This window comes from Gymnoscopelus braueri (assembly GCF_963280865.1).
Source record: "Gymnoscopelus braueri genome assembly, chromosome: 22".
NCBI lineage: Eukaryota > Metazoa > Chordata > Actinopteri > Myctophiformes > Myctophidae > Gymnoscopelus > Gymnoscopelus braueri.
The window spans coordinates 95,001-109,527 of record NC_137624.1 but is presented as its reverse complement, the minus strand read 5'-3'; the positions used below and the strand labels follow the sequence as shown (position 1 = coordinate 109,527).

At 41.4% G+C, this 14,527-nt stretch overlaps 1 protein-coding gene across 1 annotated transcript in view; it reads right to left on the bottom strand.

Moving 5' to 3' along the window:
• Positions 1-14,527, bottom strand: part of dmgdh (dimethylglycine dehydrogenase) — a 62,434-nt gene that overhangs the window by 39,819 nt on the left and 8,088 nt on the right. Inside the window, exons 6-7 of the mRNA XM_080419871.1 lie at positions 3,369-3,617; positions 517-715 (exon numbers count right to left, since the gene is read on the bottom strand). Coding sequence (XP_080275997.1) covers positions 517-715; positions 3,369-3,617 — 448 coding nt within the window. The remainder of the gene's footprint in view (positions 1-516; positions 716-3,368; positions 3,618-14,527) is intronic.

Sequence of the window (14,527 nt, the reverse complement as noted above, 5' to 3'; positions counted from 1 at the left end):
TTAAATAACAAATAGCTTACGCGTTGTCTGTTTCCTGTAGGCCTACATTGTTGAATAACACCAATCACATCGTCATGATTGGAACACGTTTGGGTTTTAATTTAACCCCCATGCAGCGCGCACTGATAGTGGAGACGCATACACTCTCCTGTTTTGCAAAATAAAGTGAGTCCTGCGGCTGCGTCCTCCCTTGGTCTGTGACTGACACCACGTTTATGAAAGATAGATAGTGGGGCTGTCATCATGATTTGAACGTTTATGGAGTGATTGAGCAATGCGTAAACATTAATGGATGAAGGCCAATGTGTGGTGGGCTGGTTACCTCCGATCTCCCACTGCGGACCGTGGCCAAAACCCACAATGAAGATCACTTGCGCTGGGCGCAGCTGGCATTCGAGCGTCGGGTTTATCCTTAAACAAGGTTGCACATAACTCCAGAAATGTTATTAAAAAATATTAGTAAAACTAAATATGACTAAAACGAAAAAAAAATTTGCTGTCAAAATTAACACTGACCCGAATCCTATGGCGGTCCAGTAGTTGCGGACCCCCTGGTGCGGGCCCACCATGGGCAGCAGGTCCGGGGTGTATGTGATTGGTCCAGACACGATGTTGATGATGTCAGCGTTCTTCAACACAGGAACCCTCTCCATGGCCATCTCGACGTGGTCCATGATGCGGTCTAGATCTGACTCAAATAACTCCTTACCAAAACCTGTATAAACACACATACATGTACGCATGTACACATGCACACACGCACACACAGTCAGAGAAAAAAAAACACTGAGTAAATATTTGCATTCTCAAAAAAATATATGCATCTTGAGTACATAATGTAACTTCCCTGTTCCACCCCGGATTTGAACTTTGGTCTCCTGCGCAAGTGCTAGCCAATAGAGCCTGCGTGCTTGCTCCGGGGAGAAATAGATTTTTGAACTTCAGGATCTAAATGTCTGTATCTAAATGTCGTAATAGAAGAGCAGGGAGACCTTAACACCAAAACCACCAAAATACCATTTTATTCACTCATTTTCATTTTTTTTTACATAATACAGCTTTTGTACATTTTTTAATACAGCTTTTGTACATTTGAAAACATTTTGTTTTCATTGTCCAGCTCCTTTACTGGATCTGCCAAACTACACGGACTGTGGGCCTCCTTTCTTTAATATCCAATTTCATTGACTGATATGATCATAACGCATAACGTTACAGCTTTGATTATGTTGATTGACTGCCCTTATCATCGCATCAAGTAATAAAACGTGCAGACCCAAGTGCTGCAGTATTTTATTTATTTTGGGTAATCTATTTGAGAACGGCAAAGCCTAATCATGAACAAGTTTAACCCTGAAACATGATGAACTTCAACCTGGTGTTTGCACTGTCTCCCTTTTTAGACCGTACATCACATAAACGTTCATATTTCAAATAAATTATGTGCTGACCTCATGGCCACGGATGTTACAATTATGTACGTTCCCTTATAAATACCAGTATCTTCTGTATTGTTCAATAAAAAGCATTTCAATCGGATTGGTGGCCATTTCTTCCGTATTTTCTCTATATGCTTTCAATTACGCGACCCCATCGGTTGGGAGGTGTATTGCACTCTGATACATTATGAGAAAATGGCCACCGATCGGATTAAAATGCTTTTATTGAACAATACGACGATACAATTACTTTTGAGGGCCTAAAGATAATTTTAACATTCGTGGCCATGGGGTAAGCAATTTATATTTGAGATCTGAACGTTTATGCAGATGTGTGGAGCAAAAAGTGAAAAAGTGCAAACACAAGGTTGCAGTTCATCCATGACGGTCGTGACAGACGACCTTTATGTGATCGCATGAAGACCGCATGGCTCATTTGCATACACATCAATACATTACATACTAGTAACTTGGATAACAATAACATGACTGCAAAATGTAGGGGAACGGATAGGAAGAGAAGGGTGACTTACATTAATTTTCAGAAAGTTGTATCTATTCTATGTGCAGGTATATATGTATACTGTATGTGGATTGTTTCTAATTAGGCTGTATTATGAGAGGAATGATTTTTTTGTTTTGTTTTGTTTTAAAATTGATGTGTCTGATAATCCAATGTGGTATGTGTCGACATTTTGTCCGGACACGGAAATAAATCGACTCCGCCACGTGCGTAATTACAGGCAAGAAAACTCCGATGTTATGGTAGTTGTTCCACTCTGAGGAGGGTGGGGGGGGGGGGGGGGCTGGGGATAACTTCATGTCAAGGACCCTCAAAATGATATGTATTTGGCCGTGGACCCAAGCTTGTCACTGTCTGTGTGCCTTAGTGCAATGTCAACTGCGATCCATGCGCTTTTTGAAAATCTACAAGCTCACAATATTATTTAATTAAAAATTATTATTAGTGAGGGCGGGGGGGGGGTCCCGGGGAGGGCACGCGGGGAGGGGGGGGGGGGGGCAGTGCCAGAGAGGACTGCACAAATGGCCGGCTTAAACCACTGAAGTACTTGCGCAACCAAATCCGTTTTATTTTGGCTTGATATGGTTTGATAGAGAGAAAATAAATTCATGACTGATACACCAAATGAAAATAGAAACTTGACAGGTGCCCATCGACTCCGCCACGGCTCGCCACTGCCCATCGACTGAGCCACGGCTCGCAACTGCCCATCGACTCCGCCACGGCCCGCCACGGCGGGTGTGCGACGTAGGAAACTAGTCATGGCTACCGTCAAACGTCAATTTCGGATCCCGCTGTCTCTTTGATGTTTTTGTGCAGTGGTGGAAAAAGTACTCAAATGTTCTACTTTAGTAAAAGTATCAATACTGCAATGTAGAAGTACTCTGTTACAAGTAAAGGGCTGGAATTCAAAATGTATTTGAGTAAAAGAAGAAAAGTATTGTTATCAAAAAGTACTTAAAGTACCAAAAGTAAAAGTACTAAAATGTTTGAAAATAGCAGATCTACAAACTCACAACGTGCTTTCAAATAGCCTACGAATAAAATAGGGTTAAAGCGGTTAATATATGTTTTATAATGTAATAATTTATACCTGCAAAGTAACTAGTGACTATAATACAAATAATTGTAGTGGAGTAAAAGTACAATATTTGCAACTGAGATGTAGTGGATAAGTAAAAGTATAGACAATTGGAAACACTCCAATGGTAAAGTAAAAGTACCTCAAAATTGTACTTAAGTACAGTACTTGAGTAAATGTACTTAGTTACTTTACACCAATGCTTTTGTGTGACGCTGCATGATCAAGTAGGGCGTAAGGTTACGAAAAGAAAAAAAAACGTAAAACATGGAGATAAGAGGTTTCTGCTCGACTACAACGTAGTTACACTCAATAACGCACTGACCTGCAGGAACTCCGTCTCGCACCCAGGAGTCCTGCAGAACCATCTTCTCCATCCTCTCGTAGGGTCCGAACAGCAGGCCGTCTCTCTCCTGACGCAGGTAGTAGGAACCTTCCAGGTCTCTGATCACAGGCAGCTCCTTCTTCAAGGCCTTTACCTCCGGCACGGTGGCCGTGACCACGTACTGGTGGTGGACAGGGATGGTGGGGTGGTCGAACCCGATCAGCTGGCCCACCTCCCTGGCCCAGAAACCTACAAACAAACAAACATCAGGACACATTGTCGTTTTTGTTGGGTGGAAACCTTGTATGTCCAAAAAGGTTACTTTTAAGGAAATGGAATAAAAAATTCTGACGTCACTCTGACTCAGCAATAACCAGTGGTGGAAAAAGTACTCAAGTAATTGACATATTATTTTACTTATTGACTTAAGTAAAAGTATCAATACAGCAATGTAGAAATACTCTGTTACAAGTAAAAGTCCAGAATTAAAAATGTACTTACATTTAAAAGTACAAAAGTATTGGTATCAAAATGTACAAAATTTGTTGATGATCAAAAAAGTACCAAAAGTAAAAAGTACTCATTATGCAGAATGTCCCATTTCTCAAGTTTTCAAATGTATAAAACTAGAGGTCCGGGCGCCCTACGGGCACCCTGCCCCCTAGCCGCGCACAGGGCTCTAGTGAGGGCTCGCTTATTTTGGGGTTACAAAATCATGGGACCCAAGACCCCCTTGGAGTCTTGGGACCCCCGCGAAACATCGTTTGGGGTTACACAATCATGGGATTAAAAATAAATAAATACAAAAACCCAGGGGGTCGGGGTCGGGGTCCCCCCCCCCCAAAAAAAAAAACAGGGGGTCCGCGGACCCCCTTGGAGTCTTGGGAGTCTTGGTACTGTAATTATGTGTGTGTGTGTGTGTGTGTGTGTGTGTGTGTGTGTGTGTGTGTGTGTGTTGAGTGTGGCAGAGATGGGGACTCGAGTCAGAGACTCGCGTACTCGAGTCGCACTCGAGACGCCACAAATGAGACTCTAGACTCGACTCGGACTCGCCCCTCAAAGACTTGAGACTTGACTCGGACTCGAGCTCAAAGACTCGTGGGCAATCTTTATTTTATAGTTTTTTTTTTTACATATTAATGAATGAAATGCCCCAAAAACTTCCACTCCCCTGTCCCCTTCCTCCCGCAAAGGAACCTCCAGTGCGCCCTGCGTGGAACTGGCTCCCAACCGGCTTCAGTCAAGCTGCTTCGTGCTGCTCATTAACGTGAACATGGAGAGGCGAGCACAATAGCTGCTGTGTGTGTGGCCGCTGCGGCCTTTCATCATAAAGTTTAAATATAAAAACATCGAAATTAAACGAACATATTTAGCTCAGTATCAGCTATAAAACCTCAGTTATCTTGGCATATGCTTACATTTTTTTATAAGATGATCGGATCATCTGTGATAGCACGTTTAGGAAACGTCGCATTTTCATTTTGCGCTGCTGTCTCGTTAAACCCAGCTGGGTGAATATTCAACACTTCACCACGGTAAACACTACGCTCATGTTTACTGCATTAAAGCTGTGGTTCTCAACCTTTTCAGGCTGTGACCCCCCAAAATAATCATATTTGAAGTGGGGATCCCATTTTGTTTGACTCGGTTCCACAGATAAATATTGTGAAAATAGCAGATCTACAAGCTCGTGAGGCGTTGTGAGCTCCGTTGTGGTCCCGACTCCCGAACCACAGGTTGAGAACCACTGCCTACAAGCAAGTTACATGTCTATGTTGTTGACTACGTAATGTAATGTTACAGACCTTACAGGTTTATTTGGTTTCCAAAATGCTTAGTATTGTATACTCCGTCGCGCCTCATTGTTTATTCTGCCCAAAATAACAGATCTGTAAGCTGTCGACACGCCATGACGCGATGCGTTGATAGCTTGTATGTCTGTTATTTTGGGTAGCCAGGCGACGCACATTACGCGTCGTAGCAATGTATCTGGGTTTGAGAGGCTATGATTGATGTAAACTTACAGTAGCCTACTAGATTATAGCTGGCAGTTGTCACAATATTGTAGCTCTGTTTGGGATTATTGCACAAAGGTGGATGATGAAAAAATTGCACTTTGCGAACGGGGACAATACAATGGACATAACTGCGTCACTTCAGAGGAAACTAAATGGAGCTACTTCAGAGATGTTTACACACCCCTGGTTATCCATTAGAATGGTGTAAATGGAACGCAAACGATAACAGCCAACGTGAGTATCTTTCCTGAAACTGGCCAATTTATGCTACTGTATGTGACTGTGTACCGCCCGGCCCGGCCGGGGGTCGGTTGGGGGAGGTCCATGGCTGTAGGAGCGTTCTCATTACTCAAGGGACAGAACAAGCAGTGTGCACTAGATGTAGGCTATACCCAAACACGTTGACATGTCAATCTTCCTTAATAAAACATATGTAGACTAACTAGCAGCAGTAGCCAGTATGCCTGACCGACATAAAAAACTGGATGCAAACAAACTTCTTAAAACTCAACTGCAATAAATCAGAAATCATCATCATTGGCCCCGACTCCATCACCTGCTCCACTCAGGACTTCTCCGTCAACATTGACGGCTCCATCGTCACCCCCTCCAACAAAGTAACCTTGGTGTCATCCTGGACCCCTCTCTCTCCTTCCAGTCCCATGTTAACCACATCACCAAAACTGCCTTCTTCCACCTCCGCAACATTGCCCGCCTCCGTCCCAGCCTTTCACACACTGCTGCTGAAACACTCATACACGCATTTATTACATCCCGCCTCGACTACTGCAACAGTCTACTCTATGGCATCACCACCAAGGTCCTCAATAAACTTCAGTATGTACAAAATTCCGCCGCCCGCCTGCTCACCAGGACCCGATCCAGAGACCACATCACTCCTGTCCTCCGTGACCTTCATTGGCTCCCAGTCAAACATCGAATTGACTTCAAGATACTCATCACCACCTACAAAGCCCTCAACAAACAGGCCCCCCACTACATCTCTGTACTCATCAAACGCCATGCCCCCTCCCGCTCCCTCAGGTCGGGTGATGACAACATCCTGGACACCCTCTGGACAAATAAACGAACCTGGGGTGACAGGGCCTTCTCTGCGGCTGCCCCCAAACTGTGGAACTCACTCCCAGCTCACATCAGAGCTGCTCCCACCCTCACCATGTTTAAAACCACACTCAAAACCCACCTTTTCAGAATCGCATTCCCTACATAAAACCCCAACCCCTGCCCCTCCTTTTTATTGTACTTTTCTTTTATAGATTTTAATCCTTTTTAACTAGTCAATTCTAATAAAGTTGTTATTTTTCTGCTATGTAAAGCGACTTTGAGTATTTAGAAAAGCGCTATATAAATCGTATGTATTATTATTATTAGCCTTGGTCAGGCTGTGTGTGAGCCTGTGCCTTCCGCAGTTGAGCTGCGCTATAAGATGCAAAGGAGCCTAAATGAATGTATCCTACTATTTTGATAAACAATCATTCTGTGCATTTCTCATTTCGGGTTGGGTTTGTGGACCATCATAACTGTATTTCAGCCTTAGGCTACATCGTATAAATACATTAAGAAAATAACCACACACAGATTTTTTTGATTTTTTTTAAGAGACTTGAGACTCGACTTGGACTCGTGTCTAAAGACTCGAGACTCGACTCGGACTCGACCCTCAAAGACTCGAGACTTGACTCGGACTCGAGACCAAAGACTCGAGACTCGACTCGGACTCAAGCTCAGAGACTCGTGGGCATCTCTGGTGTGGGGTGCGTGGTGCGTGTGTGTGTAGCGCAAGGGCTGTTAGCGTTAGCTCCCCGTATGCTCACCCACAGGTAGGCTCAAATGCTCTTCCCTAGACTTAGATGGAGGCTCTAAAGGCGTGCATTTACTTGCATTAAGTGGTGTGTGACAACATACAGTTGATGCACGGTTTTTACTCGACAGACACGGGCGCGAGGCTGTCGTGTAGTAGGCTGGCGGCTTTCCCCAGACTTAGATGGACGCTCTATAGGCGTGCATTAGCCTGCGTTGCCTGTCCCATAGCTGTGTTGCCAGGTGTGCTTATTTTTGTAAGCGTTTTTGGCCTTATTTGGTCGCTTCTAGAAGTAGCGTGTAATTGGTTGTTTGCATGCATGCTGTTTGCTTGTGGCCAAAGTGACTTTCGTGTGAGAGGCTAGGGGGTCCCTGGAGACCTAGTGTGGTCTAGCTCTGAGGTTAATGGAGTGAAAAACGAAAGGGAAAGATGCAAACGAATTGTGTGTGTAGTACTGCTTGTTGGTCGCGCGTCATGGAAACCTGGCAACCCTGGGCCTGTGCGGCTCCTCCTGTGCAGGGACACGACAGGACCGTCCGAGGCACGACGGACGACGCACAGCCGCGCATGCGCCTTATTCCCAATTGTAAGATAGGATATATAAAAATCATTTGAAAATAGCAGATCTACAAGCTCACAATGCGTCGCATCGCGAGTCTTCGCGACACATTGTGAGCTTGTAGATCGGCTATTTTCAAATGGCCAAAATGTATATAGGGCTGAAGTGGGTAATGTATGTTTTATAATAATAATCAAAATCTACAAAGTAAATAGTGACTAAAGTTTTAAAATAATTGTAGTGGAATAAAAGTACAATATTTGTAGTGGAGTAGAACTAAAAGTACTGAAAATTGGAAATACTTTAGTAATGTAAAAGTACCTCAAAAGTGTACTTAAGTACAATACTTAAGTACATCTACTTAGCTACTTTCCACCACTGGACACAGGTAGAGAGACAGACAGAAACAGACATCTCCATATATGGGCAAAAGGGATACAGACAGACGGGTACAACAGGTACTCTGACAAAGCCCCCAACACTATGACTCAGACATATTGGTGGTTGTAACTCTGGATGTGAGGGCTGCGAAGCGGCCTGAACCTATAGTTTTTAATAATAGCAAAAAATAGCCCATCTATAAGCTTACAAAGTGTTAAATAGATGTACTGTACATTGTGATAGTAAACATTGCTGTATAGAGTGTTTGTTCAGTAACAGGGATCTCCCCGTCTCTCCAGCTCTTTAATAAACAGAAAATACATTTTCACGCCAGGATACCACCAATTGATGGCTTGTTTCATCAAAAACCTGTGAGCTGGGAAACAGCTTAGACAGTGTTATCTGCTTAGATAAGCCTGGTATTCAAGGAGTATCCTGGCTATAGGGTCTTGATTGATTGAATACTTTATCAGAAATGTAAACAGCACAGTACAAGGTACAGTCAAACATTTAGGCTAAACACAAAAAGGTCCTGGGGACCTGTTTCCATTGTGGTTCCATGTATTCAATTCATCAACATAGCATAACGATCAGTGGTGTAAAGTAACTAAGTGCATTTACTCAAGTACTGTACTTAAGAACAATTTTAGGTACTTTTACTTTACTGGAGTATTTCCAATTGTCTATACTTTTACTCCTACTCCACTACATCTCAGAGGCAAGTATTGTACTTTTACTCCACAACAATTATTTGAAAACTTTAGTTACTATAAATTATTATATTACGAAACATACATTAACCACTTTAGCCCTATTTTATACCTAGGCTATTTGAAAATAGCCGATCTACAAGCAACGCGTTGCATCGTGAGCTTGTAGATCTGCTATTTTCAAAAAAAATTGTACTTTTACCTTTGGTACATTAAGCACATTTTGATGCCAATACCTTTGTACATTTACTCAAGTAAATTTTGGATTCTGGACTTTTACTTGTAACAGACAATTTCTATTTTGCAGTATTGATACTTTTACTTAAGTAAAAAATCTGAGTACTTTTTCCACCACTGGAAATTGGTAAGTGTTTTGAACCAATAAAATGGGGTAATCCATGGCGTAAACACTTCACTCTGGGGTCAACCCCCCCCCCCCTATTCATTGAGAAGACAGCCCGAAAGGTGAAAGTGATCCTTTGTGCTGCTGACATTCCAAGAGACATGACCTTTGACCTCTTGATGCGCTTCCCATTGGTCAGTGGTTTTATGGCTATAATATGTCTAAGCAGGGATTATGCACGTTTTAAAAGACTCTGAATCCATCAATACAAACCAACGCACGCAGGCAGGCACACACACACACACACACACACACACACACACACACACACACACACACACACACACACACACACACACACACACACACACACACACACACACACACACACACACACACACACACACACACACACACACACACACACACCCCTATGGAAACGGAATGGAACGTAGAGGCCAATCAAGGGACATGATGAAAAGGAGGTTAAAAGTAGGACCAGTGGAGGAGGGGGCAGACTATGGATTTAACATTTTGTGAGAAGAAGTACTCTGATGAAAAACCACAATGAATGGCCTCTCTATCATCCCGCTCAAACAACCTAGATAATAATAATGATAATAATTATTATTATTATTATATGTTTTATTATACAAAATTTCTCAAAAGTGTTCTGAAATAACAGATCTACAAGCTCACAACAGGTTACATAAGTATAAATTAGGGCTTAAATGGTTAAAGTTCTATGTTTTGGAATAATAATCTAAATCTGCAATGCAACTAGTTACTATAATTTTTAAGTAAGTACACATAATTGTAGTGGAGTAAAAGTACAGTATTGGCCTCTGAGATGTACTGGAGTAGAAGTAAAAAGTATTGAAATATGGACACACTTGAGCAAATGTATTTGTACTTGAGTAAGTTAAACTTAGTTACTTTCCACCACTGAGGGGAGGAGGGGAAGTTAGAGAGGAGGAGTTACAAACCATGAGAGAGAGAGAGATGTTCACAGAGGGGGAGGGGCTCTGGGATGACACCAGCACGTGCACGTGCACGTGCACGCGCACGCGCACACGCACACACACACACACACACACACACACACACACACACACACACACACACACACACACACACACACGCACACTACCATAATAGTGTTTAAGTGGTTAATGGTTTAATGTGCATACTGATGCCCCAAAATGTTAGCCTGGTTCCAGACGAATATGCCATTGCAAAAAAAATGCCCTTAGCAGATTAGGTCTGGCCCCTGTCAATAGAGATTGGATTTCTCCCAAAAAATGACTTATTTTCTATCAATTGCACACCCTATGAAGCCTTGAATCCATGGATTATTTTTTGTTTTTGTCGCATTCCTAAGCTAATAATTTGATTCCCATCTCCTACCGGCTAATGTATCCGGTAGGAGACACAAAGTAGATTATTTGTGTCTCCTACCGGAAATACACACGGTCATCAAATTATTGTCTTAGGAAAGCCACAAAAACAAAAATAAATCCATGAAATCAAGGCTTCATGGGGTGTGTAATTGATAGAAAATAAGTAATTTTTTGGGTGAACTCCTTCTTTAAACTGATTGTGATGCTATGTTAACACATGAAGACCTGAAGTTGATTCTACAAATGTCTTCTAAATCCCAACAGTTTAACGTATGTTTCTATATCAGTGGTGCTCAAACCTTTTCATGTCAAGGACCCCCAAAATGATATGTATTTGGCCCGTGGACCCCATCTCAAAATATGTTGTTCCAGGAACCCCCAGAAGCAAAGATTTGAGTTAAACATTTTTGCTTTAAAAGATTAAACGATTATTATTATTTTTGCAGATCTACAAGCTCATAGCGCAATGGAAAAAGAAACATGAAATACATTTGAGGCACGTCGAACACGACCTTTCAACCAGCGGTGGTGGAAGATGTACCCCAATGTTTTACAGGACGACTTCTCCCTTTTTCATCCCATCTTCATATAATTGATCCTCACTATCATGATAATATTGCACTATTTCTGTCTACTCAGTCTGTGTCTCAGAGGAGGGCTGTGGACAGCTCAGAAACCTGCCTACTGCAAAAGGGCCTTTCTGTGTGGAGCACTGAGTGCCGCGCTATGAGCTTGTAGATCTGCTAATTTTTTTTTTAATCGTGAAAATGTGTGCAAATCCTTGAATATATATATTTTTAAAGCGAACATTTGTAACTCAAATATTTGCTTCTGGGGGATCCCTGGAACAACGTATTTTGAGATGGGAGTCTGAGGCCAAATACATCATTTTGGGGGTCCTTGGCCCGAAACATTTTGAGAACCACTGCCCTAGCGTAGGTACCCTCACAAAAAACAATCCTGGCCTCTATACTGCCTCCCCCTGGTCAGCCGGGGCGCCTGATGGAGGGGAAAGGAACTGGTTGGAATAACGTGTTCCTTCCACGCGCTACGTCCTACCGGGGAAACTCCCCCCTGTCAGGTGATAAGAAGCGGCTTGCTAGCTCCTCATGCATTGAAGGAGACATGAGCTCAGTTCTGGGCTCTCCCTAGGCTGGCAGAGGGAGAGTAGCGCCCAGGATTACATAGGTAATTGGCACTGGGTGAAAAAATTGGTTGCTAAATCGAAAAGAAAAAATAAACCAGTGACATCATCGATGGAAAATCCAAGCTAATAGAAACTGCAGGCTTTTTATTTCTGGAAAATTAGCATGCTCTCGTATTAATAAAAAATTACCAAAGCTGCCTAACGATGATGTCACTGGTAGGCAGGTTTCTGAACTGTCCACAGCCCTCCTCTGAGACACAGAGTGAGTAGACAGACATTAGTGAGGACCAATATGAAGGTAGGTTGAAAATGGGTGAAGTTGTCCTTTAAGTTAAAGTAGCAAAATAAAATGTCGATCTATACGCTCTGTGAGCGTGTAGATATTTCGTATAGCCAAAGTATAAAATAGGGCTTAATTGGTTAATATGTGTTTTGCAATAATAATTTAAATGTACAAAGTAAATAGTAAATAAAGTTTTCAAATAACTGTAGTGGAGTAAAACATAATTGCCTCTGAGAGTAGAAGTATTTAAAGCATCTAAAAATGTATGTACTTAAAAACTCAAAGTATGTCAAAACAGTACTTAAGTACTTGAGTAAATGCACTTAGTTTACTTTAGCTTGTAGATCTGCTATTAATTTTTTTTAAAGTCAAAATAAGAGTACTTTTATGTTTGTAATACAGGACTTTAACTTGTAACTTAAGTAAAACATATCTGAGTATTTCTTCAGCCACTGCATACAGCCTGTCTTTTGGATAAGACAGTTTGTTCTTGTGAATTAAAAAAAGAAAAACATCTGGCATGAAAATGTGCACATTTGTGTCCAGATGGGTGTGCATGACATACTGCGTTACGATTGGCTGAAATCTGAGCTGTTGGCATGTTTGTATTGGCTGGGGGGAGCAACAAGCCACTAGAGTCAACATTAGTGCTGGATTCAGCTATTTTACAACCAATCTACACAATGCCAGTGGTGGGGAAACTACACTGATTTTTAACTTAAGCAAAAGTAGCAAGACCACAATGTATGTAGCAAGATCACAATCAGACTTTTACTTCAGATACAAGTAAAAGTCCCCTATTCAAAATTTGACTTGGGTAAAAGTACAAAAGTCCTGGCATCAAAATTTGCTTAAGTATCAAAAGCTAAGAAAATAGCCGATCTACAAGCTCACAACGCGCCGTGAGGCAACGCATTTTGAGCTTGTAGATCGGCTATTTTCAAATAGGCAAGGTCTAAAATAGAACTTAATAGGTCAATGTATGTTTTTGTTTTGTAATAATAATCAAAATCTACAAATTAGTAACTAAAGTTCTTGTAGTGGAGTAAAAAGTACAATATTTGAGATGTAGTGGAGTAGAAGCACTGTATAAAGTAGTGAAAAATGGAAATGCTAGAGTTCAAGCAAAAAAGTATTTTAACTTAAGTACTGTACTTGAGTAAATGTACTTTACACCACTGCACATTAAACATATTGTCTCTGTTGGGTGGAAACCTTCCAGTCCAAAACTGTTACTTTTCAGGAAATAGGGAAAACAATAACCTGTGTTCTAATAGATCCAATCTAGTCACAAGCTCTAGTTATTTCCATTGGTTAACTTCAGGATTCATAACACACACACACACACACACACACACACACACACACACACACACACACACACACACACACACACACACACACACACACACACACACACACACACACACACACACACACACACACACACACAGACAGACACAGACACAGACACAGACACAGACACACACACACGCACGAGCAATGCAACGGGTGTATGTGTATGCTGCAGTTGGTGTTCATTTGTATCTCATTGCAAAAAAACGAAAAGACAAACAAACAAACAAAAACATTATAGCAGTAAATGTAATGCTCCAGTAACCTATACAGGCCAGTGGTGGAAAAAGTACTCACATTTCTTACTTACCCCCCAAAAGTATCAAAACTGCAATGTAGAAATACTCTGAAAAGTCTGAAATTCTAAATTTACCTGAGTAAAAGTAAAAAAGTATTGGTAATAACATGTACTTAAAATACCAAGTAGAGAGTACTCATGCAGAATTGAAAGTTTTCAAATGTATAAAAATCTTTTGAAAATACAAGCTCACAATGCGCATTGTGAGCTTGTAGATCGGCTATTTTCAAATGCCCAAAACATATATAGGGCTGAAGTGGTTAACATTATGTTTTGTAATAATAATAAAAATCTACAAAGTAACTTGTAACTTAAGTTTTCAAATAATTGTAGTGGAGTAAAAGTACAATATTTGCCTCTGAGATGTAGTGGAGAAAAGTACAGAACATTGGAAATACACCACTAAAGTCAAAATACCTCAAAATTGTACTTAAGTACAGTACTTGAGAAAATGTACTTAGTTACTTTCCACCAGTGAACAGGGCAGGGTTGGACTGAAGTGAATTCCTGAACTCTGATAGATAAACAGCAGCAGCAGCAGGAAAAAGGGAACTCTTTCCAACTGAATCCCCTCAGAACTGGAATAACCCAGTCCAAACCATAGGAGTTTCTGTGAACTCACAGCACTGGCCTAGGGACCAAAGGTCCCTGCTTGTAGGCTAAACACCAGTGGTGGAAAAAGTACTCAAATGTTTTACTTAAGTAAAAGTAGCAATACTGCAATGTAGAAGTACTTTGTTGCATGTAAAAGTCTGGAATTCAAAATGTACTTGAGTAAAAGTACAAAAGTATTGGTATCAAAATGTACTTAAAGTACCAAAAGTAAAAGTAGCCTACTGAAA